General features: G+C 42.8%; 1 protein-coding gene across 1 annotated transcript in view; it reads left to right on the top strand.

Annotated features, from left to right (window-relative positions):
• Positions 1-27: 27 nt before the first annotated feature.
• Positions 28-26,772, top strand: part of GALNTL6 (polypeptide N-acetylgalactosaminyltransferase like 6) — a 387,334-nt gene continuing 360,589 nt past the window's right edge. The window contains exon 1 of the mRNA XM_026048637.1: positions 28-199. Within this exon, the coding sequence (XP_025904422.1) occupies positions 62-199 (138 nt within the window). The 5' untranslated portion in view covers positions 28-61. The remainder of the gene's footprint in view (positions 200-26,772) is intronic.

The raw sequence follows: 26,772 nt of genomic DNA on the forward strand, positions 1-26,772 counted from the left end.
CGCGCGCAGGCGGCGCGGGCGCCGGCCGCGGGAGCCGCCGCCGGGGCAGGCGCCGTTGGCCATGAAGAGGAAACAGAAGCGGTTCCTGCAAATGACGCTGCTCTTCAGCGCGGCGCTCATCTTCCTGCCCCACGTCGGGCTCTGGTCCCTCTACAAGGATAAGCAGCTGGAGAAGGCGGCGGAGCCCGCGGAGCAGCAGGTACGTGGCGAGCGGCCGCCGGGCTCCGAGCGGCGCCGCCCGGGGCCGGGCGCTGCCCTCGCGCCCCGCGGGCGCCGTCACCGCGGGCTGCGCAAGATCCGTTTATCTGTGTTATTTTTTTCTCCCTCAAGTTTTTCTTCAACTCTCCGGGTTTGCATATGGCTCCATAATCGCCTTGCAAACTTAATTAAATCAAGTTTAGTTTGGGGAAGTTGTTACAACGCGGTGCTTTAAACCCCTGCCTGTAATTTCCCAGAGCTTTATTCGTGTTCCGCGCTGTTCCGCTCCTGCGCTGCAGTTGTCAGTCTGGTTTAAATACAGCGCAAACGGTTTATAGGCCCTGTAGTAAGAAATGAAGGGGTTTGTTTTAGCTTGTTCGCCAATCGCACAGCTTTGGTGTCAGCGTTTATGGGACAGCGTCGYGTGTCCTGTCAGTGTATTAACAGCCTTAAACTCCCCGGGTCATCACCTGCGTGTGTAATGCGTCTGCCCTATACTTGAAGGAATTCAAGTCACCTCCTTCAACTCAACCCTGGCATATTGGACCCTGTGTTAATGTGCCTTTTGCATTGCAGAAGCCAGTTCTTAAAACTACTGTGAGTATAGTTCATGAAAGATGCTGAGCGGAGGGTGCCTTGTTACTGCAGGAGAAAGTTAAGGGCAGCATCTTAGCTTGAAGCTTGCTCTGCCCTTTCCAAGGGTTTTAAAATGTGGTGGGTGTCAGGTGCTGGGTGTTAGCTGGGAGTAATTTCTGTCCAAAGAAAATTAAATGTGATTGTAAATGTCTGTCATTGCTTTACAAGATGCACATGTTGCTCGTTGAGCTGCTGATTTACTTCATGATTTGGGAAAGCCAAGGTGTTGAGTGCAAATAAGGATGTGCATGTTTGCTCCATAAGAACAGTTTCTCGCTTTTTAAAGACATATGGCTCAAGAGAAGATAAAACTTCTTCCAGTTTGTTCCAGACTGCACCCAGTGTGGAGCATGGCTGGCTAGCAATCAAAGGGAAATGAGGCAAATGCTCCAGAGCAAGTGATGAAAGAAAAGACTCCCAGCCTCAGAGATCAGCAGCTGAACATCCACAAGGCGCCAGTGAGACTTGCTAGGGAGGTGTCAGCAATCCTGAACTCCAAGGGTTTCTGATAGGGGCATTTCACTAGTTTCCTTTCTACCTGTTTTTTTTTTCCTTCCCCTCCTTCCCAGCTGACTCTAATCTGTTTCCAATAGCACTGTGAGAGTTGAAGTCCTAATGGAAATGCCCTGCTTGGTGAGGATAGCCAGTCAAAGTAGGAGCGAGTCGTGTATTTATGACACCTGTGTCTTGTGATACATGTGTTGTAGCCCAAAGTGCATACAAGGAATAAGAGTTGAAATAAAAGTTTTTAGTGTCATAGTTCAGCTGTTCTGAGGTTAAAAAAAAACAAGTGATGAGATATGTGTATTTCCTTGAAATTGCACTAGAAATAAGGAATTTTAGAGAATACTAGAGAATTTTACGCTAGGAATTACAAAATAACTTCCTGCTCCATTAGGTTAGCAGGAGGTGAATGACTGTATGTGGAAATTCTTTGCAATTCTTTGCCTTTGAGATGCTAAATAACCCAACACTTAGTGTGACTTGACGCAGATCTAAAGGTCAAGCCTACTTGAGAAGAGCTGACCCAAGTCTGTTGGAGTGGAAGCTGTTTCTGGGTAGGTCCATAGGTGGGTCTGTGGAGCCGGAACGTGACATAYGGCCGAGGTTGTTGTCACACGCCGTGATCGTGGCCAAAGGTGAGACGGGAGCGGAATAGGAGCTACAGGCTGAATCRCTTTGCTCTTGTGGGCAACGCGTGTCCAGTGACACCCTGACAGTGGCATTAATGCGCGTTAATGTGCTGCTKGCTTTTAATTAATAGCACTCGGGCTGGCGTTGTCCATCGGCAGCCGCCTTTGGGAAGGGATTCAGCAGCAACCGCGTGGCCCGAGTGCTCCGTGTGTGGAACGGCGTCCTCTGGGTGTCGCGCCGGTCCCGGAGCCTGCGCTCGGCGGCGTTTCCTGGAGGGTCCAGCAGAGCAAAACAGGTTGAGGTTTCTTTCTTTGAAATAGCACCTCGATGAGTTGCGTCARGGTAGGTTTTGTCGTCGCCCAAGTTCTGCCTGTCGGTTTCTGAGCGCAGAAGCTCTTCCTTTCTTCCTTAAGTTAAAAGATTGGAAGATGCTTTTGGCAGTGCTCATTTCAGACAGCTTTAATGGTTTTGGTCATTGTACATTAAGTCTGTATGCGTTATTAACCTCTGTTTTATACGAWCTTACTTTTCTTAGCTAACACATTGTTCCAGGGTTCCAAGGACCTGAGTCCTAAGAACTTGATGTTTTTATTTTGCAGATTCTTATTTACTTTGGATTTATCACAGYGTTTAAACTGTGGTTCCTCAAAGGGGAAGTTGTAGAGATTCAGGTTTTGAGTTATATGTAGCAACAAACTCTTCAAAATATGGTTTAACAGTAAAGCAGCAGGTGTGAAATACTGTGAGTCTGTGTGTGTGAGGGGAAAAAGAAAAAGCTCATTTCTGTTTTAATTTTTGCAAAACTATCTTCCTAGACACAGTACTGAAGTAAATGGAATAGACTTTTACTCTTCTCCCCACCCCCCCCAGCCTCGTGCTTGTCAGCAGTAAGGAATACTGTTGCTGAAATATTCATGTTTAGGGCTTAAGGCACAATGTCTGATCTTTCCCTCTGGCGCTGTGCTGGGCGGGAGGTTTGGGCACTAAGTTACTCTGCTGGAGCCTTAGTTTCTGTGCGGTTTGCTGTGGGAGCGAGCAGGGAGCGCGGAGGCCGCGGGATGCGGTGGGATACGGTGGGATGCGGTCCTGCCTGGAGCGGCGTGCCCGGCTGCTGTCAAGCTGTGGCTGAAGAGAGCGCTGCTCCATTTGGCTTGAACAAGGCTCCCGTCTTGTCCCTGGCTCTCTGGGTGCTTTTGATACATGAAAAATGATTAGATGTAACAAAACCAAATTTCCTGCTGCAGCTGCTTTTTTTTTTTTTTTTTCTGCTCAGTATGATTAGGGAAAAATGGGAGAAAAGCATTGTGAGATGTTTCTTCCTGTTCTTGTGGCATGCCAGTATTGGGAGCTGAACGAGGAGGGCGGTCTGGTGAAGTAACCCTTGGTGTGTTTCTGTTTCATTAAGCACTSTTTTGTTCACTTGTCCTCTTCCAGCTTTTTGGTGTCAAATCTCCCACTTAATACTTGGTTGGAGCAGCAATCTCTTAGTTCCAGATGCTTTTTATCTTTGCTGTGGTGTTTACTCATAGGTGCTTTATCAAAATGATTTACAATGTATAAGTTATGGAAGGAAGGTGTATTTCTTGTTTCCTTTTACTTACACTTTGATGCAAGCAAAGAGAATTTATGTATTGGAAGGAGTAATCCAGAATAATCCACGCTGCTTTAGCCTGGTGCTTTGGCGTTCCCAGGGGACAGGCTCTGAGTTGCAGTCCCCTCTCCCTGCGGTGTCTGCACCTTTTATTCCTGATGCCCGGACCAAAACCCAGGGAAAGCTTCCTGCAGTGGGGTAAGGAATCRGTGCTGTTCGCTATCCCCATCCCATGAGCCCTGCCTTTCCGTCTGGTAACCTGCTCTGATCAGATCTTTCTCTTGAGGTCTGGGAGAGATGGATGCAAACAAACTCATCAAGTACCTAGAAGTTGTAGGACTTACTTTTGTAGATCCTGGACATGTTTTACAGTCAACAAACTGGCAGAAAAGAAATCTTCAGAGTCAAGGTGGTTGTAAAACTGCCAGCTTTGGCTTTCGAGTCTTGGGAAGAGCTTCAAACTGAAATCTCTCTTGCATAGGGTCATTAATTCCTCAAGTCCACGGACAGGGTAAAATTTCCAATTTACAGCCAAGTTCGACACTTCCTGTTGTTTATCACACAGGTTCTGACAGGGAAAGTTTTTGCAGCTTGGTTAGCTCTGTTTATTGACAGAAGCGCGTGGCTTGGGTTTGAGATTTCTATCTTTCAAGCTTAAAGCTCCGTTTTAAGAACGAGCTTTTTTGCATCTCCTTGTCCTTCTTGKCTCACGTGTCTGCCTGCCCTCGCTGAGCCCGTTCATCCCAGTGCCGGCGGGAAGCTGCACCCAGTGTGGTCTGGTTGGGGTGCAGGCGGGTGCCTCTTGCCCATGAGCACCCCGCTGGGGCACTGTCAGCTCCTCCCGCTTTCCCAGCTATTTCTGTGTTGATTTTCACAGCAAACTTGTGAGACAGGAAGGTTCTGTTTCTCTCTGGTAGCAGAGGAGCAAGTGAAGGAGGGTGATGAGTGGCCCCAAGCCTACAGAGGAGGCTGCCTGACTTTCTGTGGCTTCGGCTTTTCCTGTTTTGGGAGAGCACGGGGCTGGCCGTGAAAACCACTGATGAAGTGAAGCCTGGAGGCTCAGGTGTCCCTGCACGTGCCATTGGGAGCAACTCCTCCTTTCTYCCCCTTGAGGCGTCTCTAGGGCCCCGTGTGCCTTCACCCCTGTGGTATTTTACAGCTCTCCTGATGGCCATGCAGGTGCATGTGGCTCCGGAGGCCTTGGATGCACCACCGGAGCATGGAACAGCCTGCGTTTAACAGTCATATACTTAACATGTGTGTAATTCCCTTCTGTATATGAATTGCTCGGGTATAATTTTATTCCCCTGCATATATTAAAGCCTACTGAGGAAAATATTGCTTGAAGTTTGAAACCTTTGTCACTTTTAAGGTACAGTATTATTTTGGGCAATTAGCAGTGTGGTTCTGTTGTGCTCAGTGTGCCAGAGGGAGCCCTCCTGTGGTTAATTTAATACCTCTCAATTTTCAGGCATTTTACTGAACGGAGTATATCTCGCATGGTGCAAGGGACTGGGTTCTATATTTAGTTTTCTTTCCATCTGAGTCTGTGATGCATTTCTGCAAATATTAATGTGTAAAGTGTCTTTTTGTTTGTTTGTTTTAGTACAGCACAGTCATTCAAAGCACAAGATCCAGTGGATCCCTAGCCAAACACCTGGACCTGCAGGAACGACACCGGCATCGGGGACACTGTGTGGCCTTACCTGTGCCGTGGGTGCAGAAATACTCCCCACTTGGACCCCTTTGCTGTGTCTGCCCCTTCGCTGGGACAGGGTGTGACGTGTTTCCCCACGCTCCCGTAGGTCCTAGAGCTCCTCGTCTCCTGGTGTCGGGAATGCGGCTGGGGCCAGTGGCAACTCCATGTGCTGTCGGAGCGTTCCCGCCCGGAGCTGGGCCGTGCTCTGCTTCCCAGTGCCACGCTGGGCACGTGCGGCCCAGGGGCTGGGGCAGATCTCTCGCATAGGGAAAACAGATCAGTTCAGCACTCGCTCTGTATGGTATTTTTTCTAAAAGCTCAAATACTTAATTTATGGCCTTCATCTAGCAAAGTGTTGCTTTAAACGCACACGTGCAACTGGCCTCGGCAAAACTTAGGGCGTGCTAACAGTTTTGGTGGATCAGGGCCAAGAGCAAACATGTTTGGTTGCTTTAAATAAGGCAGACTTCTCTGAACATAAATTACCTCAGAGTTGGAGAAGTTAGACACGGTGCAGCTCAGGCATTCTCGGTATCCCCTACRTGTGTCATAAATGTTCCCAGTCAAGAGATCATATTGGGCTGAGGGAAAGAAATAGCAAGTCGAGGGTTTAATGCCTCTCCAGATCGTGGAAAGGCCTCCTATTCCGAGATGTCAACCCCTGGTTGCTGTCTGAGAATTGTGGTGAAAACTGTTTTTAAAGTCAAAGCCTACAGTGACTCACTGCTTTTAAACAAATTATTTTGCTTCAAGATTTGCCCCATTTGGACAATAGACGATTCAAGTCAGCTATTTAGCCAGTGGCAATAGATGAGGAGAGTCAAGGTTCAAGTGCAGCCCGCCTGGACGTGCGGAGCCCCCCGCGTCCCATCCAGTTCTGGGGGTGCTTGTGCCTCCCTGGCTCACGCTGCCAGGCTCCTCCTTTAGGTCCTATGCTCTCTGAGGCTGCATCGTTTCTTAGCAGGCCTTGCTGAGGGAATTTGCTGTCTCCTCTCTTTCTYCTCGTCCTTTCTCCTGTTCAACACGAAGCTCTGCCCTCGCTTTGAGGGAGCAGTGGTACCTGGGGTACAAGGGCGCTCGTCCCGGCTACCCGTAGGTTCAATAGACACCCACTGTGGGCGTCCCTGGTTCCCCATCGCCTCCGCTGTGGGTCAGCAGCCACAGCCTGGAATTTTCAGCCACGTTTCTGAAGCCACCTCTGCAGCAGTTCAGGTTTATGTGCCAGGCTGAGCCTTGCAGCAGCTGGGGAATGTGCAAAGTCTTTTCCAGAGACCCTGAGACTCGTGAGCAGTGACCTCGGCGAGAGCTGCTGCGCTGAACTGTTGGGAGGCTTGTAATGTTTGGACTCATAGAAAGCATGTGGTGCCATTGGTTTTTATTTTTTTTTTGTCCTTTTAAGTACCGAACTTACAGTGCAAATTCTATGTAGTAGACAAAAAAAAAAGAAAAAAAAATCAGGCCCATGTAGCTTAAGCATGTATTGATCCCTGACAAGTGCTGATTTTGTGCTCAAATACAGTGACAATTTAACAATTTACTTCTGTGCTATACARCAGTTCAGGACAGGACGTGATACTGCTAAGAGATTTAGCTAGGCAGAGTAATTATTTGAACTTGAATTTGTTCAGGACAGCAATGTTAATATAGGATGCTTTAGAAATTGGATTGCTCATTGAAGTGTGTAAGTGTAGATTTATCAGACTAACTTAAGGTGCTCATTTGCTTAAAGAAGCGTATTTTTTCACACTTGTAGTTAAAATAGAAGTAGAATAACAAATGAGTTTATTTAGGGAATTTTAACCTGTTTCCTTCTTATTCCTCGCAGAAAGTAGAGTTMTATAAATTAAGTCCTGGGAGTATGTGAGCAAATATTTGGAGCAAGCAGGAACATTTTGTAGTGAAACTGTGATCGCTTCCATGTGTTGATGGAGATGGGAGAAGAGCAAGAGCTGCTAGTGCCTGTGTCTGGGAAGCAGGAGCATTGCATGTGTATCCTTACCTCAGGGAGATACCACTGGGATAAATCCTCCCTATTTTGCATTAGATAAGTAGTCTTCTGTCACAGGCAGCTGGTGTTTCTGCTCTGCTGTCCCATCCCTCTCCAAAAGCAGTGCAGTTAATGTAACRTTTGGTGAAGGAACTGCTGCTCTGGGTTGTTATAGCAGAGAAGGGGATGTCCAAGAGGTGCATGTGTTTTATTCAAGAGGTTTGCGATGGCCCTTCCTGCAAGGATTAGTTTCAGCTGGTATTGGCAATGAAAATCTCTCTTTTGTGCAGAAAAACTGGCAAAATGACCACTGGCCAGTTCTTGCCCTTCTGTGGCAGGACCTGCAAAGATGCAGGCTCAAATTTGCCAGAGCCAAAAAATACTGAGAAGGAAACTATGAGTTGTACCTCATTTTGTGCTGAAACTGTATTCTCCAGTGGTTYGTGTCCTCTGAATCATTTGTTCGACACAGGCTCTAATCCCTGGTTTGATGCAATAGTTAGGGAATTTTTCCAGGTGAGAGAGGCAGAATGTTTATTGTGGCCCCTCAGTGGGAAAGACCTCATCCTTTGGGGTTAAGGTGCACCTCTGTCTCTTGCCCTCTTTTTTGTTTGCTGGTAGGGAAAACACATTTCAGGTTTTTTAGTGTTTTTGATATCTCATTTGATTGCTGGGTAAATTATTATATTGGATTTCTTGAATCTTGGAATAGGTTTAAATTGCTTTTCTACAGAGTGGTAGTTTCACATTAACATGGAGAACACGTGAAAAAGGCACATTAATGCCATCCTACAAGAAATATATTGCTATTTTTCAGACTCTGATAAATGACTGCATTTTAAGTTGCCTTTGATAGGAATGCTAAATGAATGACAGGCTTGAACGGATGTTGGTTTTTTTCCAGAATGACTCAATATAAACTGAAGTGACAGTCAAATTGCTGATCAAATTTCGCAATTATAACGCCAATATAAAAATGAAAAATCCAAAAGTTTTACGGCATTAGGAAGAGAATGCTACACTAAAATTACAAAATGGCTTGAGACGCAGAGTAAATGGACATAAAAGGTACTTGAGATGGCAGTAAAAATGATCAGAAACCTCAAAAAATGTTGCTGTGAGCTTCTACACACCATATTCTAGCAGCACTTCTTTAACTTGTGTTTCCCATCAGATTAAATCTTTCTCAGCATATGGATATTCTTGATGTGATTCTCAGGGATAGTGAAATGGTGATGATTTCTCCAAGTATATGGACTCGCTCTGACTAACGATGGTCAGATTTTATGTTGGTCTGTATTGCTTCTTGGTCCTTACAGCAGTCTAAGAGAAGAGTGGTCTCATCTCTCCCTGTTCCCTTTAAGAATCCATTTAAGATACAAGGCAAATAAAATTGCATCCAGAACACACACATTAGCCCGTGTTTTGCTAGTATGRAAGTGTAACTGTGATCATCTTCACCAGCTGCTTCTACTAAAGGAATTTAAACCCAAAGCTAAAACTGAGAGCCGGAATCTCCCATACTGCAAGCAAAGGTGCTGGGTGTGCAGCAGAGGAACAGGGAACCTCTGGAGCCGCTCCAGGCAAAGCTGCACCAGGCTGGGAGGCTGGAGTGAACCTGGAAGCCTGATCCATCCCGTGGATGAACCCATCTGCCTGCGCCAAGTGCTTTGTGAGGCGAGGAGGGGGTTGAAATCAAGAGCTTGAAGCAATGCCAAGCTGTTGTCTACACCATCGGTACTCGAAACGTGGAGAGAGAGAAACGGGTTCACAAGCAGTTGCTGTTAATGTGAGACTAAGCCTTCATAAAACGGAGGTGGTGCCTCTGCAAATGAGTACTAGGAAATGCACGTTGGCCCCACGAGTGTCCTGGCCCTGCAGCGTGTGACGCTGTGGTGGCTCCAGACAGGAATATTTGTGCTGAAACAAGCTCTCCAGGAAGAAACGAGATAGACGTTTTTCTTGAAAGGCCCAAGACACACCACAGATGTCTCTCAAAAGCAGTGAGGAAGAATTGTGTCTGCTTTGGGGAGAGTGGAGGTGGCACCGTGCAAAGCAGCCTCTGCAGCGACCGGGCTCGTCCGCGTGCCGCTGCCGCCCGTGGGACCAAGGTGGCCYCGGAAACCTGCCTTTCCCTTGTGCTTTACTGGTTAGTCCTTGTTTGGTGATTTGTCACAGCCACATCTTACTGAATGGGGTGTGAAACCTCGCTAAAGCCGAGTGGAGGTCCTCCCTGCATGTATTTTGAAGGAGTTGTTGGTAGAATAGATTCTGTAGGGATGGCTGTCAGTGTGCGCTTTCATGACTATAATATATATATATGTATGTGTAAATCATATGTGGCATTGTTTGTGGATAGAAGGGTTGAGGATATTGTCTTTGTTTTGTACAGACGAAGGAAGTCTTCTTTTCCTAATGTAACATATTCTAACAATCATGTGAGGAGTGGAATTATTTTTAGAGAAACGCTGTGCAAATACATGGCAAGGTGTGTATTTATTATTTTAGTGTGGTCTTAAAGGGTCTTTTGCATTTTCCTTTTTTCCTTTTTTCTTTTTAATAAATGTAGATTTTTTGCTCGTCTCCCCTCTCTGCTTATGCACAGACTGTATATAGGCTCGCTTTATAGACAGTTTTGAACAGTGATTACTTTATTGTGAAAGTTCTGATGAACTCTTTTCCTCTCTACCTGTAAGTCTTTTAATATTTGGGCAGTAAAGATGTTGGCTGTTTTCGGTTATGCTCCTGATAGYTTTCCAGTCTTTCCTGATATTTTTCCCCCTCCTGTCCCGGGTTTAGTAGGAGCCCRCACAGCAGCTTGATGGCAAAGCCCTTGCCCTGGGCTGCTGTCTTTGTAAGACGCTGTGCTCACTGGCTTGTCTCGTGATGTGCATGATCAGAAAAAAATCAAATATCTGGCCTTCTCATGCAGTTAGTAACCTCTCCATATTACAGGTTAACCTCCAGTTTTCTGATGTGGATGTTAGAGACACCAGCCACTGTCTTTTAATGGTACTGGAGAAAGAGAGGCTGCCAGAGTGGAAGCGGATGGAAGTGGCAGGAAGGAGACACCGAAGAAATATATATATGCTATCACATAGTCATGTGAATGATAAGGGCAGTATAGCCTGGGAAAGAAGGTCGTGGTGCTTCCGAGGCAYGTTGCCATCATGTTTCCGATACCTCCTCTTTCATGTTCTCCAATTTGTATCTCTGAGGTATATTCTTATTGTACTGTGACTTTTTAAAAAATGCCTGCTAACTGCGATCTTGCTTCTCTGCTGTAATTTATTATAGCATATTAGTAAAGTTGCTTTGGAATAACCTGGATTAATGATGCATTTAAACGGTTCGAAAATGACCCCAGGCTAGGTCAATTACTGAAGTAGTGCCAGTGAGGAATATTTTATTTTGATGGCAATGCGCTCTTAGCTTTATGTTAGCTGCATCGCACAAACATGACCTGTGGGCTTTTAATGTGGTAGAGAGTTGGAGGTGTGAGAATAAGGCGCTCCTTATACTTTTGTACAGCAAACCAGAGCCTCTGCTCAAGAAGAGACTCTGTGGTTTTGTTTTCTTGTGTTCAGTGGCTTGTGCAGGGAGGGGAAAAAAGAAAGAACATGTTATAAAATTTAGAAAATTTTATAAGAAAAATTTAGTCATGTAACTTTGAGTAAATGCAGCATTGCAAGTCCTTCAGAGCCATTGGACTTTACAGGTTYGACAGTGCTTTAAAAGCTTAAATAAGTCATTAAGCTCCACTAGTACTACAGGTTATGGTTGTGTGCAGGGGTTGGTTTGTTTTCCTATGGCAAATTGCTCCGTGGAAGAGGAGCTGAAGGCTCAGTCCTGTCACGGCTACAGAAATCCTCCTGTACTCTGTGTCAAAAGACACACAATATGCACCTCACTAGAACAGTGCTTGGAGGCATCTGGGCTATGGAAAAGGGATCAAACCTAATGGTTAAAACTAAGACTCCTTTCTTTCGTAGGAAAGAATAATSAAGACGCACGAGAGATCAGCAGAGATCTTGGGCATCCAGATGCGTAGCTGGAGAAAACATGTAAAACAAAACCAGAAAGACTCGTCCTACCTCATAGCTTCAGAAGGAGGAYTGGAAGGAAAATAGTTCAGTCTCATGTTTTGGGGTTGTTATTAGTCTAATGCACATGCAAGCTRCTTGGGCAGTGAAAGAGTGTGCGCCACAGAAACATGTGCATGAACAAAGGGTATATGGGGTCAATAGCCAGGAAGACCCAGTATAATGGACATAATTTATATAATGTGGAAGAGAGAGGGAAATAAAATTGGGAATTTTGTCTAGGGTAAATATACAATTTTAATGCTATATCTAACCATCCTTTCACATAATCTGTCCTCTTTCACCTAGCACTCTGAAGTAAAATGCAGATAAATAGAACGTATCTGGGAAAGTAAATATTTTTAGCTTTATATACGCTATGGTAACTTTTGAGATAGTAATTGCCGCTCATGAAGGAGCTCTTCATGTGTGTATTATTTTTATGAAAATGCTAGCTTTCATTTCAAAGAGGAGRACATTGTTATGATGACTGTGTAAATTCATGTTGCTCTCTCAAGTACTGCAAGCAATTTTGGTGTGATCATCATCATCAAAGATGGCCTGGAAAACATACCAATAGAGGGGACTAAATAATATAAACCCATCGTTGTTAAGACTGACTGATGTCAAGAAAGGACTGAGATAGGATAAGAGGAATCTTAAAGCAGAGTAAAGTGAAAAAGATAGGTAAAGATCATTCCCTCTTAGTAGAGATAATGGCATCAAGTTAAATGTCCAAACCAATGACAGGTACAGGTCCTTGTGCAGTAGGTTAGTAAGCTGTGGAGCCCTTTGGCATCAGAGAATGTAAGTGTTAAATCCTTATATGGCTTCAGGAAATGCTTCCTTATGTTGATGGAAATGGCATCGGTTAGGGCTAAAGACACCTCCTCTGGCTTGCAAGGCCCTTGAACCACGAGGTGCTGGAAGGGTGTTGAAGGGAAGCCATGTGGTTGGTTTGTGGGGCTGCTGTATCTTTCCGTAGGATTTTCTGCCAGTTGCCCTCGGGAGCAGGTAGTCGTGCAGATGGACATTTCTATGAAAGCCATTTTTAAACTAACAAATAAGTATGGAAGTCATCCATAGCCAGTTGATAGGAAATCAAGCTGTGAAACATCGGGAGATTTTGGTGAGATGAAGTTGTGGTAAGCTGCAAAGAACTGTGAGCATGAGGCAGGTGGAGTGTCACAGCTCCTAGGAGGCATCCCAGAAAAGCCCGTGCCTCRGGCTGAGGGTGGCCCCAGCAGCTCCTCGTGCCATTAGGAATGCAGGTCTTGGTGCCRGAGCTGATACTGGAGGGAGGTTGGCAAAGACCTTCTTTCAGAGCTTCACAGCTTTAGTTGGCCCCTTTAATTTAAAGGGCAGTGATCCCCATCATCCTCATCCTCCGTTGGGTGCTATCCAGAGCTTCCTAGAATTTTCTGCCTGCTTATTTCCTTACAGTTTTCCTGACACTTTTTATATTTCCTAAATAGTGTTAAAATTTCTCTCCCACAGTAATGCAGGGACATGCTAAATAAGATTGATATCCCAAGGGATCATCTTAAATCAGAGACCACGTTATTGTGCAAAGTGCGTTTGAGACAGATGCGAGCTTTGGGCTTCTTCCTGTGTCAACGTGTGCGTGCTTTCCTGCAGGATACTTGTCCACATCAACAGAGAGCATATAAAGGTGAGGTTATGGTCTGAAAATAATTMAAATTATTCTGTAGGATATCTGTAGAATTGCATAATCATTTCTGTATAGCTTTGACTCTTGAGTCCTTATAGATGTGAATGTGGGTTTTTGCCCTTTCGCACTGCTCACGTTTTCCTGGTATTGAACTCTGTCTGATACCAAGGTTGCATTTTRAATTGCAGCATGAACAGAATCTGCTGCTGGAATGTGTAGCTTACCTTGCTAAGAATAAAGGGGAGAAAAAAAAAAAMYYCYTTTTTTTTCCTGAAGCGGCGGTTGCTTCTTACAGGAAACCTTATTCATTAGAATTCTGCAGGCTCTGCTGCTCAGGGATTTGCCAGGTGCTTACCAGAATACCACTTAAGAGTCTGCTGACAGTAACTGGTGAAGATAAAAGCTACATTTTTTTTATTTTTTTGATAGCATAATGTCACGTTGCTGATGCGAAGCAGTACTTCTGTGGTGGAAAACGTGTTTTCAGGGGACTCTATTGGAATTTCGTTTTGACTGCTCCTTTGCTAATAGCCTGGTCCTGCATTTGAGCAGCAGAGCTTTGTATGTGGTGTGAAAATGATCACGTTTCTCTTTCCCAAATACATATATGCTGATATTGCTAGCTTTTGTATGYGAGTTGCAATGGGATATTGCCAGGTAAACTGTTAAGCAAGTGTCCGGGCTTGAAGTCTGCAGTTGCCTGAGTGCTTTTAGAGTACTTCTTAGCAAGAAAAGTCAACAGGATTTTCAAAAATAGTCTTCAATTGCATCATTCTCTTTGCAGGAGTAAAGCTCCTGTTGCCTTCAATAGGAGCTAAGTTTTGTAATCAGTGCTGTCAGTCACCATCTGGCCCGGCTTTCTCTTTCATACCCCAATCCCRCCACAGAGTTCTTCCTTCCCGGGATGCCATCTGCCAGGCAGTTTCTTTTGACTTGCTTCCAGCGTTAACCTTTGTACCTCCCTTCACATCTTCTTTTGTGCTCGAGCAGCCTCTCCAATCTCCATCCCCCCCTGCAGTTTTCACAATACATTTGATAACTGCTGTACACAAAGAAGTGCCCCGGCAGCAGTGGCTGTTACCAAACCCTAGGCACCGTCACAGCCATCTGAAGGAAGCCTCTCAGGAAGCCAAGGCTTGGAGAGCATCAAACCCCGGCGCTTTTCTTATCCCTGCGAGTGGCATTGAACTGTTGTTGATTTTTGTATTTTTTTTTTTCCCCGTGTCTGGATAAATATCTGTGAGTACGGCAGCTAACTTGGCTTACTAGCCAAGTTTCAAAATAAGATGTAAAAATAAGATCAAGTAGCATTAATCTAACAGAGCCTGCCTGTTTTAAAGCTTCTTACCCAGTGAAGATATTCATGGAGACCTAGGAAAGTTCAAGTTTCAGCTCATACTTGCTTAGTGATACTTGTAGTTGCGCGTGCAACATCTTTGCTCAGTAGACTGTTAAATGCTGGCACTTTGTTGCATTTCATCAGCAATTGTAATGGGAAGTGAGAACCTGGAGCCTTGGAGTTTCRCAGAGAAAATGAACCAGAATAATTTATTAGAAATAATACCTTTGTATTATTGAAATGGATGGGGGTAACTGGTTTCCGGGTGGGATTTTCCTAGGAAAATTTGAATGAAATTTGTTTTATGAACTTGACTTGAGCTCTAAACCAGGAAGTTTGAGAGTTTCAAATAGATAGAAAAACAGTAAGTTTTACGGTATTTTTTTATTACTTTTTTATTACTTTTATTGTTTTGTCTTCTCAGTGGTATTAAAAAATGTGAGGAGGAAACCTCTCATAGCGTGACTTGAAGGACTACAGGTTGAAACAACCCAATATTGTGTTGTTCATATTGTATTCATACTCAAGAAAAAATACTATATAATATGATAAGCCCTGCTTACTTCMAAGGTTAGAAATCGAGTAAAACAGCAATTAAACAAGAAAACATTGAAATTGAGATTGTATTTCCTTATAGTTATTTTGTGTAAAAATTAACAGTAGGTGACAGTGCTTTGGAAGAGGGTAACTTCAGCATAACGTTAGGCTGCTGAACGGCTGAAAACAGACACACAATAGCTGCAAAACTTCAATATATTGAGATGAAAATAAGACGTATTCTTCCTGAGAGGGTAAGTCCACGCAGGACATAGGCATTTTCCTGAATATCCGATTTGCTGTGTGCCGCTGAGCTGGGTGCGCGGCCGCGCAGTGGCTCTCTTGGTGCTGCTCGCTGTATCGCTCCCTCTCTCTGAGGAGCTTCCCTTGTACGTGAGCTGGGGCTCGGAAAAMTTCCTTCATAAAGTAACCTCCAACTGCAGCTGCAAAGAGTTATATGCAAGAAGTCAGATTAGTGTTAGTCATTTTGTGCCTGTGCTGTTACTGGGCTTTATCTGACCATGGCTTCTTGCAGATCTCCTGCTCCCACCCGTGCCCCAGGGAACGGGCTATTTATGAGCCCTTTTTTTTCTCAAATAAGGTAGATGTGCTTATCATAAACCACCTGTGTATTTTCTTCSTTATGCTGCTGCTCCTCAAGAAGCGAAAGGGGAAATTTTGTCCACCGGAAAAATACAAGAACTATTTTTTTCATTGAGATGAGGGACATAGCAAGAGACTTTCATTTTTACGTTAAATCTTCCAAGTCCACCAAGCAAATAATCTCAGCAATTTCCATTACACAAAACTGCCCATTTCCCCAATTTTCCCACTCCTTCTAAAGCGGACAGGTACATGAGAAGCTCAAATATGATACCTTCATTTCATTACAAAATTTGTGTATAGCCTTCCAGCAGAGCCGTAGTGGGTAGAAGCAAGGATGAGGAATCTGGCTGTAATATATCAATTTTAAACAGCGCTGTGATACTTTGCCAGAGTTGTATTTTTCAAGTTGAAGATTTGGCAGTTCCTAATTTAGCTGCTTTTCTATGTGTCTTAGATTTTTTTCTGATTTAGTTCCTGCACTCCTAGTTTGGTCGGGGAAGAAAGTCCAGGAAATGACTTATATTCACCTTAATGCCTCCTGTGTACTCAAATGCCGTAGAATTATGTCATTCCTCAAACCAATGGCTTGTGATATTGCAACCCATAGAGGAAGGGCTGTCCAAATACAGCATTTGTTTCTCTTTCCAGACAGAGAATTGTAAACGATTTAGATGTTGGTTGTAACTGGAATAGAGCAACGTATGTGAGAGTGTGAAACTGAAGTTCTTGTTTTTCAGTTTTTCACGTGCACGAGAAGAATCTGTCGTCATTACAGACTTAGCTGCTGTAGATCATCAATGCAAGCRCATTTTGTCAGTATTGGGGCTGTTGCCTTTACTTATTCTGGGGCACGTTTCCATTATTTTATCCCTTTTTTTTTTTTTTTTTTAGCCTGGGACCTAGTCTGTTACCAGCTGCATTTTTGTTTCAGCAAAAGCGACTGATTTCAAATGCTTTTTTAGGATGTTGTAATCAATTATACATGCAGTCAGCAGGGAGTTGTCATAAAAAGACAGGACCGTTACTAAATAATGGGGAATAGGATCTAGAGTAAATGAAGTTTGCAATTAAAGAAGGTTCTTTATTGAGTCTGTTGCACCTCTGCTGATAGTACCCCAACTGGCTGTGCTTCCTCAGATAGCTTCCTTATGTGTCCTAAAATTCTCCCGAAGCAGCAGCTTCCCAGGCTTTTAGAAAGGGACAGTTTAAAAATCCAGGCCTTATTAGAATTAAGGCAAAAAATCTTACTACCTAGTAATACCTAGCATTACCACTTACCTTTTTTAACATTGTTTACCTTTGGTTTTTAAAATGGTAACCATTCATGATTTTTCGCTTTATCCACAAGAAATTATCACGCTGAAATAATCACTATTTAACAAGATACGAAGTTGATCAAATCGGTTGTAATATCGATTTCATTGCCTTTTGTCCACTTTGGGCTAATGAGAGGTGTTCTATAGGTACTTGGAGAGAGCAGAAAAAAAAAAAGGAAATAAAAAAATTTCCTGTGATGAGTGATTATGGAATACAAGTGACTATGGAATAGCATAAGGACATGGTCATGGGAAAAAGATTTCTTCCAAATCCTTGTTCATTAGTGGTTGGCTTACGTCCTGCGGTCTCAAAACTTTTATCCCGTATGCTTTACAGCCAAGTACATTCAGTACTTTGTTTTAGCTGACTTCAAACTTTGTTCATTACAGACTCCCAGMTTGGGAATATTATTATGCCTTATTGTTCTGCACTTCGACAAATCAGTCAAGAGGCCATCATACTAACAGAAAGCTGTGACCGATTGCTTTAAAAATAAACGATACTTGCGCTGACACAAGAGAGAAAAAAGGTTCATTAAAACTCATGTTGGAGAACTGTCATCACTCTTTTTCCGTTGCATTTGACATCACCGGAGAGACCGTTATATATTATGTTTATTTTTAGAGACTATTGTTCTCTTTAAACCTACTCGGCAACTAGAAGAGAGCAGTAATGCTTTCAAACAGGACGTAAATTTATAGCAGCAAGACATTGCATCTTTCTGTTATAATTAGGGGTTATCTCATGAAASGCTTCTTAAGAAGTAAGTTTGACTTTGGCTGGCAAGAAAACACCTAATGAGAATCACAGGCTGCTTTGGGGCACGCGGGTTGAAAATCTGTTCATTTTTTATTAAGCATGCAGTGACGTTTATGAGCCAGACTTATTGCACTACTCGATCTGATTTTAATAATTTGTTTTGTAGTGCTCAGGAAGCGAACTGGTTTCACTTAGTTTATTCCCCCTGTTGAGATTCACCTATTTTGCTGCTCTGTGTGCTTATCATGTAGAGAGCACTGAGGGAAACAATGTGTTTGCTGCCTGTGAATGCCTGAAAGGTGAAGTATCCTTTCAGATCTAAATGTCTGAAATGAATTAATGAGTATGTTTCAATGCCTTTTTAATAAAGTACTAGAAACCAATAAGAAAAAGGCAGCTTTTGGTTTTAACGTGGCTCAAAGCTGAAATAAACTAATATCCTTTAGAACTTATTTAAATGCACAGGAACAAGTAGATGGTTTATCCAGACAATTYGGAAAAAGAAATAGATTATGTTTTATAGTTTTTCCTGTATTTTGGAAATCGGTATTATTTATTTGGAGAACTTAAATATGGCCATTGGATTCTGGAATTCATATTTCTGCAGCCCTGTGTTGYCACTGTTTGTGGTGGTGGCGCTTGGCTCTGTGCTGAGGGAGATCTCTTGGGTACAGCTGGGAGAGAACCCAAACCCAGTCTGAGTGCATTGGTAGGAATAGCAACCTTGCCCGAGCTCCACTGCAGCATTGCTGTGGTCCTGAAATATGTAAGCACAACAAAACCCTGCAGCCTGGTTTACAGCTATGGGTACTGAGCATCAGCCCTTAAGAATTTGATCTCTGTGGTGGCAATTCCGCATCATCCCACGATTCCCCATCCTGGTCCAGCATTGAGGAAAGAAGGGAGGGAATCAGAAAGTTAATCCCTAGCGTGGCACTTCCAGGCTTCCTGTGATCCCCAAGCGAGCGATTGTAATGTACAATAACCCAAATACTGTTCGAGATGTAACGGAGAGTCTGGAGGAACCAGACCGGTCATCGTGGGGCCAGGGTTGTGATTTCAAACCACCCTTGCAAACTGCCCCTTTCCAACCCCAAAGGCTGAATTCTAGGCAGAAGACCCAGACTACGTCATCCTATTTACTTATAAAACATGCCACGCTCCTCCTCTTTTGCATTAATACAGGGAGTATCATGACTTGATTTCACCTGAATTGAATGTTTGTAGGGAGAGATTCGTGACTAAATAAAAATTCAGAAAGTAAAGCTGTCATTATATATTCTGCATTGCTGAAGCAGCTAACACATTATAACAGCTGCCAAATTACCTGTAATCAGCATCCACACAATAGAAAGCACTCTGCATACTGATCAGCTTGTGATTAACACCTATTAGCAACATGGAATTTTTCAATGGAAAAGTAAAGATGATTTAGTGCAATATTCAAAGAACTACTGGCTGTGAAGTTTCCTGACTTTGGACATAGCAATTTTAGATTGTTGTCAGAAATTTGCCAACAGTTTAAAAACATGCTTTGAAAAAATGTTTAATAACTACTAAGAAAAGGAAACAGATTGTAAAAACGAAGGTTTAATGGATAAAGGGTCTGTTCCTCTGGCTTTTTATGTTTCTGTAATTCTGGCTATATTAAGCCGTTTTTTAGGCATGTCAGCTTGCTTGTATCCTTGGAATTGTCTTGATTCTCTCCCTATGCACTTATTTTATTCTGTGTAGAGGCTTTGTAGAGCTCACTTAGTAACCTGTGAGGAAGAATATATACTAATTAATAGCAATACCACCCTTGTTAATGCCCCTCAAATACTATGTATGTCAAAATGGACTTCTCTGCACAAAAGACCTGCAAGAGGGACATCAGGAAAACGAGGCTATGCCATTCTTTCCTAAAGTCCTAAAAACAATSTCAACATGCTAGTGGGCACACTGAGTAGGTGACCTAATTGTTTCTTAAGATTTGAAGTTCTAGATTTGGAATTCCATAAATTCCCATACTTTGGATTTCAAGGCATGCAAGTCGGTTCTCTCAACCGGTTGCATGCCTTGAAATCCAAAGTATGGGAATTGTCACTTCTGGCCGGCTTGGGGTCCTAGAGTAGTGTCTTGGCTCTGGTGAAGCCATGCAAATATCCACCTTGGGAAGTGGCCACCTTGCTGTTGGGCTTTGAATTCATTGCTTTAGGCCGGCTGCAAAGAGTGGCCAAAGTGTTAGAAACACTGAGCACTCCAATACCTAATATTTAGGGTAATGGAGAAATAATCTAGAACCCTGATCAATATTGGGAATTAAGTGTCTGGATCCTGTGCTTACWAGGAACCTGCTTAATGTAGGAACAGGGAGAGTAGACCTGCATGGCCATAGTCAGGAAAAAATGCTGATGAAAAGTGCGATTATTTTTTTTTATTTATTTTCCCCTGCCAGACAGAAGGCAGATAGAGACTTTTGTTGATAGTGACCTTGGAGATGACTTTTTTTTTCCTCTAAAATGCCCTCTGTAAAGGAAATGCAGTGGTAATAGTAATTTCTCTCAGACATTAACATAGTGATTAGAGGATGTGTAGGCTGAGGTTCAATGCAGTCCTTTGCCTGAAGGGAGTTAAATGGCAGTTTTCATCTCGTTGGAGAAAGAAACTACACATTTTTGGACTATTCTAAGGAATAGYCTCCCTGCTTCCTCTTAGTGCTACACCTGCAAAGAACTCAGCATTGATTGGTTACTAGCTAGGGAAATAGTGGTATTTAAGTGTTTCTGCCCCAGGGAGCCTAACTTGTGGGTAGTCTCCGTATCTACAGCCCCTAATTGACTGAAGGAAACAGGGATGCCCAGCAATTTCCTTGCTGTGCCTTGAGGAGGAGGTTCGGTGCGCCCGGGCTCRCTGCCGAGCGGCAAAGTGGTGGGTTTGCTGCTGCACTGGGAAGCTCCAGGTGAGCCTGGCCTTCCAGACCCAGCTTCCTGCTAATCCCGAGGTCTGGAAAAACTGCTGTAAAATCTTCAGCTACGTTTGGCTACAAAATGATCACCTACTCTATGGTGTGTGTGTGAAGGATCTGTGTCAGAAAAGTGTATCTCATAAAACTTCTATTGCATTACCCCAGAAAACTGCATTGTGCCCAAGTTTCTAATTTGTTTTCCTCCTGAGGTGTTTTTTTTTATCAGACTTTGTTACACTGATCTGTTAAGAAGATGCTGTTGTCAAGTCTCCTCATCATGGTTTAGAAGGGGAATATGTTGAGTAATGGTTAAATTACAGGAAAACTAGTCAGCTTTTGTGGAAATACAGTATATTCCACCAACAAAGTAGTGCTGTCTTCAGTGAAGCTTAAGGTCTGTGTTCACATCCGTGAAATTCCCACTGATGTTATGGGAGGGACACAGCTGTAGCTAGGCAGAGTAACTTTGTATGTAGAGAAGAATGAGAAGAATTCACAYGTAGAGAACTTGCATAGTAGCTTTTTCTGTCATCAAGGAGTATGTTGATTCTTAAATAGTTGAGGGATTTTGAGCCAGCTCAAGGACTGGACAGTTGAGAGAGAAAATGTGCAACATTGTGCTGCTTGGTTGGGGATKTGGCAGCTGGCAGAACTCACGTGCTGCTCCATTGGCTCTCATTGGGGATAATCAACTTAGAGTTTGGGATTTCATCTGCTTATTTATTTTAGTATGTGTATTGCTTGTGTTGAAGCTCAGGAACTGGAAAATGGTTTGTTAGATTATAAGTAAAGGCGACTGCAAGAGATGGGGAGGAGCTGGGTTCTGGTATCGAGTTATCTGTTAGACATGTTTGCACTAATATAGGACTCTTGGGCATTTTGGCTTTTTGGAGGTGCAAGGAGAAAATATTCCCTAAAGCCAGCAGACATTCGTGTTAAAGACAACAAGCTGAACTGTTTGTATGTCCGAAGTAATTCTCTGCAAATGAAAGTTGACATTGCTGCTGACATTAGAATGCTCTTTAAAACTTGGAGGCCTGCGTTTTTTGTCTGTGTATTAAAGCTCATGAGAAGGCCCAGAGCGCGATGCTGCGGGGCAGCCCCCAAGGCTCCAGCTCTGTAACTGGGCTCCTTTCAGTGCTACTGGGGAATAACGTGGGATTCTTGAGGAGGAGATGTTGTCCGAGCTCTGCACAGCCTCCTGCCTGTGCCCTCCCTGTTTTCTGTAAAGAAAAAAAAAAAAATTATGAGCCCAAAGTTACTGAATAATCATTTTTTCATGCGTATTTTGAGTCAAGAAATATGACTGGCTCTAAAACATAAGGTCCTTTTATAATTCCCAAAGCAGCTTGGAAGCACAGTGATCGGGAGAACTTGCCCTCCAAATTGTACAGGTCGCTTCCATATCCAGAGTGCCAAAAGGAGCAGGGAAGGGTCTTTTCATGGACACGAGGACCTTCACGGAGCTGCAGGGCTTGGCTGTAGCAAAGGCTGGGCGCTCCTGTGGAAAAGACACTCACTTATAGGAAGAACACTTCCTATTGCTTCAGTTGCGATGTTTAAATCACTTGTAATGTGAGTATTGTAGTAAAGGGGATAGAAAGTGTGATTCTTATCTTCTACATAATTATTTTGGTAGTTACAGTACTTGAAAGAACTGCCTTGCAGTGTCATCATTTATACAAATATGTAATAAAGTTGGAGACTTTGAAACTCTAACTTCTCATCAAGTTTGCTCTTTCATTATGCTATTTTCTGGTTAGTATCCGAATAACATGCAATAAAGCAATGCAGTTATTTGGAACATAATGTAAAATAATGAAATAGGAGCTTCATTCAGCAAAGGGAGGTGAGTGTTTGAAGAGACATTCTGTGTTTTTAATGCTTCCAAACACTGCTTTCTAGGTGATCTTATAGTACTGAAAGTTTTCTGCTTATTTCTCAAGGACTTAATTCTTAATTGCTGAGTTTTTGGGGTATGTGTGTTTTTGTATGTTTTCTGTTTGTTCTTTTTCTTTGTTTAGCTACCTTTTAAGTACTAGAGAATGATTTCCTGGGTATGTAGTTGTACGCAAGATTTTGTTGAGTTTGTTTTTCGAATATTATGTTGTCAGCTTTGTGCTTTTAGAGTGGGAAAAAGTGCTGTCAGAACAGTAGTATTTCGCATCTGCTTTGCACTGCTTTCAAGGGTATAAATTCTAACAAAAAGTGAAATCCTGCTCATGGTCTTCATGTTTGGACTAGATTTTTTTTTTTCTCTTTTTTAATGGAAGACAATGCAACTTACAACTTTGTTTTTTTTTGTTGTTGGAGGCGTCATCAGATAGTTTTGCTTGTTAGTAGCTATAGTGTACACCTTTCCAAGACAAGCCTTTATTTTGGGAAGCGTGAAGTTTTGTACTTTCAAATCAGATGTTATCTAAGCATATTTTTTCTTCTGTGACTTTTCCTCAGAAAATGATTTTCTTACGAGAAATCAACATGACTCCGAGGTGCACACAGTCCTAAATTGCACTGCATCTTTCTACCATGTTCTGTAGCATAAGAAGGATGGAATGATTACTCTCTATGCTAACAAAACCAGACCTTAAAGTAAGTACTTCTTGCATAGAAATCACGTGAATGTATAGACTGGACACTGTCTACTGGACCTTGTCCAAGAGGCTAATTTGTACAGTTCTAGTTTGGGTTCATATTGCAGTAGTGTTACTTTTTATTATTACTTTTTTTTTTCCCCCTGTAAGGGTAATTTGAAGGGGATCATTATCATATTTTCTTTTTATCACATCCTGATCTCTGGATGCCTAACCCTGAACTGTTAGGGTTAATGCCATGCCATAACCTTCTAGAAGACAGCAGCTGGTATTTTCTTCTCTCCTGCAGGCTTTGACAGTCTCTTGCCAGATTGGGGTGTTGTGTCTTCTGCTTTCAGGCGGATTTTGGCTAGTTTATGAGTTTCCAGTTTTGGTGTCTGTCACCCTTTTATCTCTGTGGTCCATCTACAGCCATCTATGCAGAAGTAAGAGATTATTCAGGTATTGAGGTGCAAAGTAAGCCAAATGGCAAGTTGGATTAAGTGGAATTCACACTGGAATGTTAAATAAAAAAAAACAAAACAGAAAGTCTGATGATAAAGAGGCCTTTCTGGTGGAAGAGAGCAATAGAGAAATGAAGTTATTGAAGGGTGGGGAGGAGAGATGCCTGCTAAGAGCAAGCATGATTCAAAGGTGTATTTTACCTTTTACTTCTACCAGGCAGTGTTGGTAGCCAAAAAAAAAAAAAATAAGCAAAAAGGAGGAGAAAGGTGCCCTCTCAGGTTCTACAGTCCAATATATTCTTGCTGAAGGGCTAGGGAAGTGTAATCTGGTAAACCTCCTTTTGGTCTTGTATAGATTGAAATATGCCAAATTAAATATTCCRTTATGTGCTGGAGGGCAGCTTCTGTGCTACATGGACATCCATGTCTTGCAGAGACAGCAAACAAAATCCATGTGTTTCAGCAAGCATAAATGAATTCACCCTGTAGTTATTGTCAAAATAGTATGAAGGCTACGAGAACCTCATTATTTTAGGCGTTTTGTATCACTGTGCAATACAAGATAATAAATTAATCAAAATAATCCAGAGGAAAGTCCAAGACCTACATTTATTTTTTGGAACACGTTTTCTCAAGTAATTCTGCATTTCCAAAGCAGCTTATTACTCTGGCTTGTCATACAAAAATAAGTCAATGTTTGTTGAGATGGATGTGACATTAAATAAAAAAATACATCAATTTCACTTATTTTATCTACGTGTTTGGATTTAAATAGGCAATTCACACAACTGGAGTTAGTAACCACTGCTCTGCTTTTCATTACTGGCATTTTGTGCTCAATTCCTCTTGAATTTCTTTTTCAGCTATGTTATAGTGCCTTGAAAAAAAGATGCACCATTATTTAGCACACAATACTTAAATATTGTATCTTTTAAAAAGAAGCTCTAATAACTTATTTTTTATTATTAGTGGTGATGCTGCTGTGTAGTACTGAAGAATCTAGTGTCCTTTATCCAGGCAATTGCAGGTTAATTGAGAGACTATATATATTTTGCCTCATGTATCTTCTGTTGATTTAAAGGATTAATTTTGTGTTACCATTGAGAGTATTTCAGTGTAATCCTTATCTTCCCCCATACAAGTAGATTGAGAGTTCAAAAATACTTTCTTTTTAATGCAGTGCAGTGTTACAGCATGAGCAGGCGGTCAGCATCGTTGCTGTATCTTCTAGCCTGTTGACTTTTCTCTAGGAATTTAAGTTAGGATTTTTTGGAGGTACTAAAGACCTGCAGACTCCTAATTCTCACAGGAAGTCAATTCCAACACAACTCTTCAGTACTATTTTGTTTCACATTGCCTTTTTTTTTTTTTTTTTTTTTTTTNTTTTTTTTTTTTTTTTTTTTTTTTAAGGGGCAGTTAAAAATACAGTTTGGTCTGGGAAAAGGACATATCGGAGGTTATGCACACAAGTCCTGACCAAGGGCACTTGTAAATCAGCCATGAAATACCCCCAACTAGCTTGAAAAATCCATGAGGTAATGGATTGCCTTTCTGCAGCCACTTGGCAGTACATAAAACCCACTTCGAGTAAGGCAGGCTCTTTCTAAAATGTAGGAGCTTGACTTGGCCTGTAAGTGCACTTCTGTTGAAGAGTGGTAATTATTTGCATAGAAATATTTCATTAAATACACACTGTATTGAGTGGGTTAACTTTGCATTCATTAACACATTTTACGGGGCTCTCCTAATTTAAGCATGTCAGCAAGGAATGTATTTTGTACAGCTATCGACGCCGTCACTGCACATTTACATTTCAAGCAGGACTTCTTTTTTTTTTTTTTTCCTCTCTGAAATTATTCATATTGTGGACTGAGTCTTTAGCTCTGCTCTAGTGCTTGAAATCATCCTGGCACTGCGAGGTAATTCTTAAATGGGCCGAACTGGACCCTTGAGAGGTTGCTTGGCGCCTGCACCCCGTTTCCTCACAGAGGTGGCTGAGGGGGAGTTGGATGCCGCCGGCAGCGCCGGTTTGAGGCCGGGCAGGCCCGGGCAGGCCCGGCACGAGCGCGGGCCTGGGTCAGCTCCTTGGTCGGGTTGGTGCTGGGGGCACCGCTGGCTTCAGCAGGCTGGTGTGGATGCACCTCGAGTGAGAATTTGCCTCAGAGCCTCACGAATGAACTCATTTACCTCCTGTGATTCAGAAATATGATATATATATATATGTATTYTTCTTACTGCAGCATAAAGGGTGAGGCTTATTAAACAGAGTTTAATTAAGCTGTCTACATTCGGTCATCTGACTAATAAGTGTTGCTGTTCACTTGGAGAAGCAGCAGAATTGTTAGGTTTTTCTAATTAAGAGCTCGTCCTAAAGCTGCGCACGTGTGCGAGAGATGCGAAAGAGGGATCTGGGAAGAAGGGCAGAGCCGGCTCGGCATTCCCTGGCAAGACATGTGACCAGGGATGCAATGTGTGCGTTGCTAGTCCTTACTCCAAGGCAATAACAAAGAATAGCGACTGTGTTTTTATTTAATATATCCCACAGTGATGCTGTGAGAGGATCTGCACTCTTGGGGTGTTTTACTTTCCATTCAACCTTGGTCTTACAGTCCCCTCCTGGCTGTCGCTGTGAGACCAAAGCCACGAGGAGACCAAARCCATGAGAAGCCTGACCGTAAGGTTATTCCTTTCAAGGGAGCTCTGATCCATCCACTCCTTGTCTCCAGCCTTAAGTAAAACTTCTGCACTTCTATGCAGTTTTACAACTGTGACTTCTCTCCTCTGCCTGGTCAGCTCAGGGCCTCCTCATCTTCTTTACCCAACTGGCCCCTMCTTAGAAGATACGTGAGCTGACTGTGACCATGCTAAGCAGAAGAACACGCTTCCTCTGGAGACTTCCGTCATCGTTTCTTGCACTGGCCTTTCTGCTGCATCAGGYTAATCTTATTTCATGCCTGCTGGAGTCACTCTTGTTTTGGCCTCGTTGACCATGCGAGAGATGTCTGACTGTTCTCTTTATGTCTCTCTGATGGTGAGATTTATCTTATTTAAGTGATGTTTGCTGTAGTGAAGGCTTTGTGGATAATGGGGTTTTTTTTTGCCGGTTTTCTAGTAACTGAAAAAGTAGGAATTGAAAGGAGCTGTAAAAAATACGTAATGCATAATCATTCATCCTATCCTTTCTCCATAGTACTAATGATTTTTAGAGATTTTCATACAAGTATCTTGTTT

Source organism: Nothoprocta perdicaria, unplaced genomic scaffold, assembly GCF_003342845.1.
Source record: "Nothoprocta perdicaria isolate Ctin4 unplaced genomic scaffold, notPer1 scaffold_56, whole genome shotgun sequence".
NCBI lineage: Eukaryota > Metazoa > Chordata > Aves > Tinamiformes > Tinamidae > Nothoprocta > Nothoprocta perdicaria.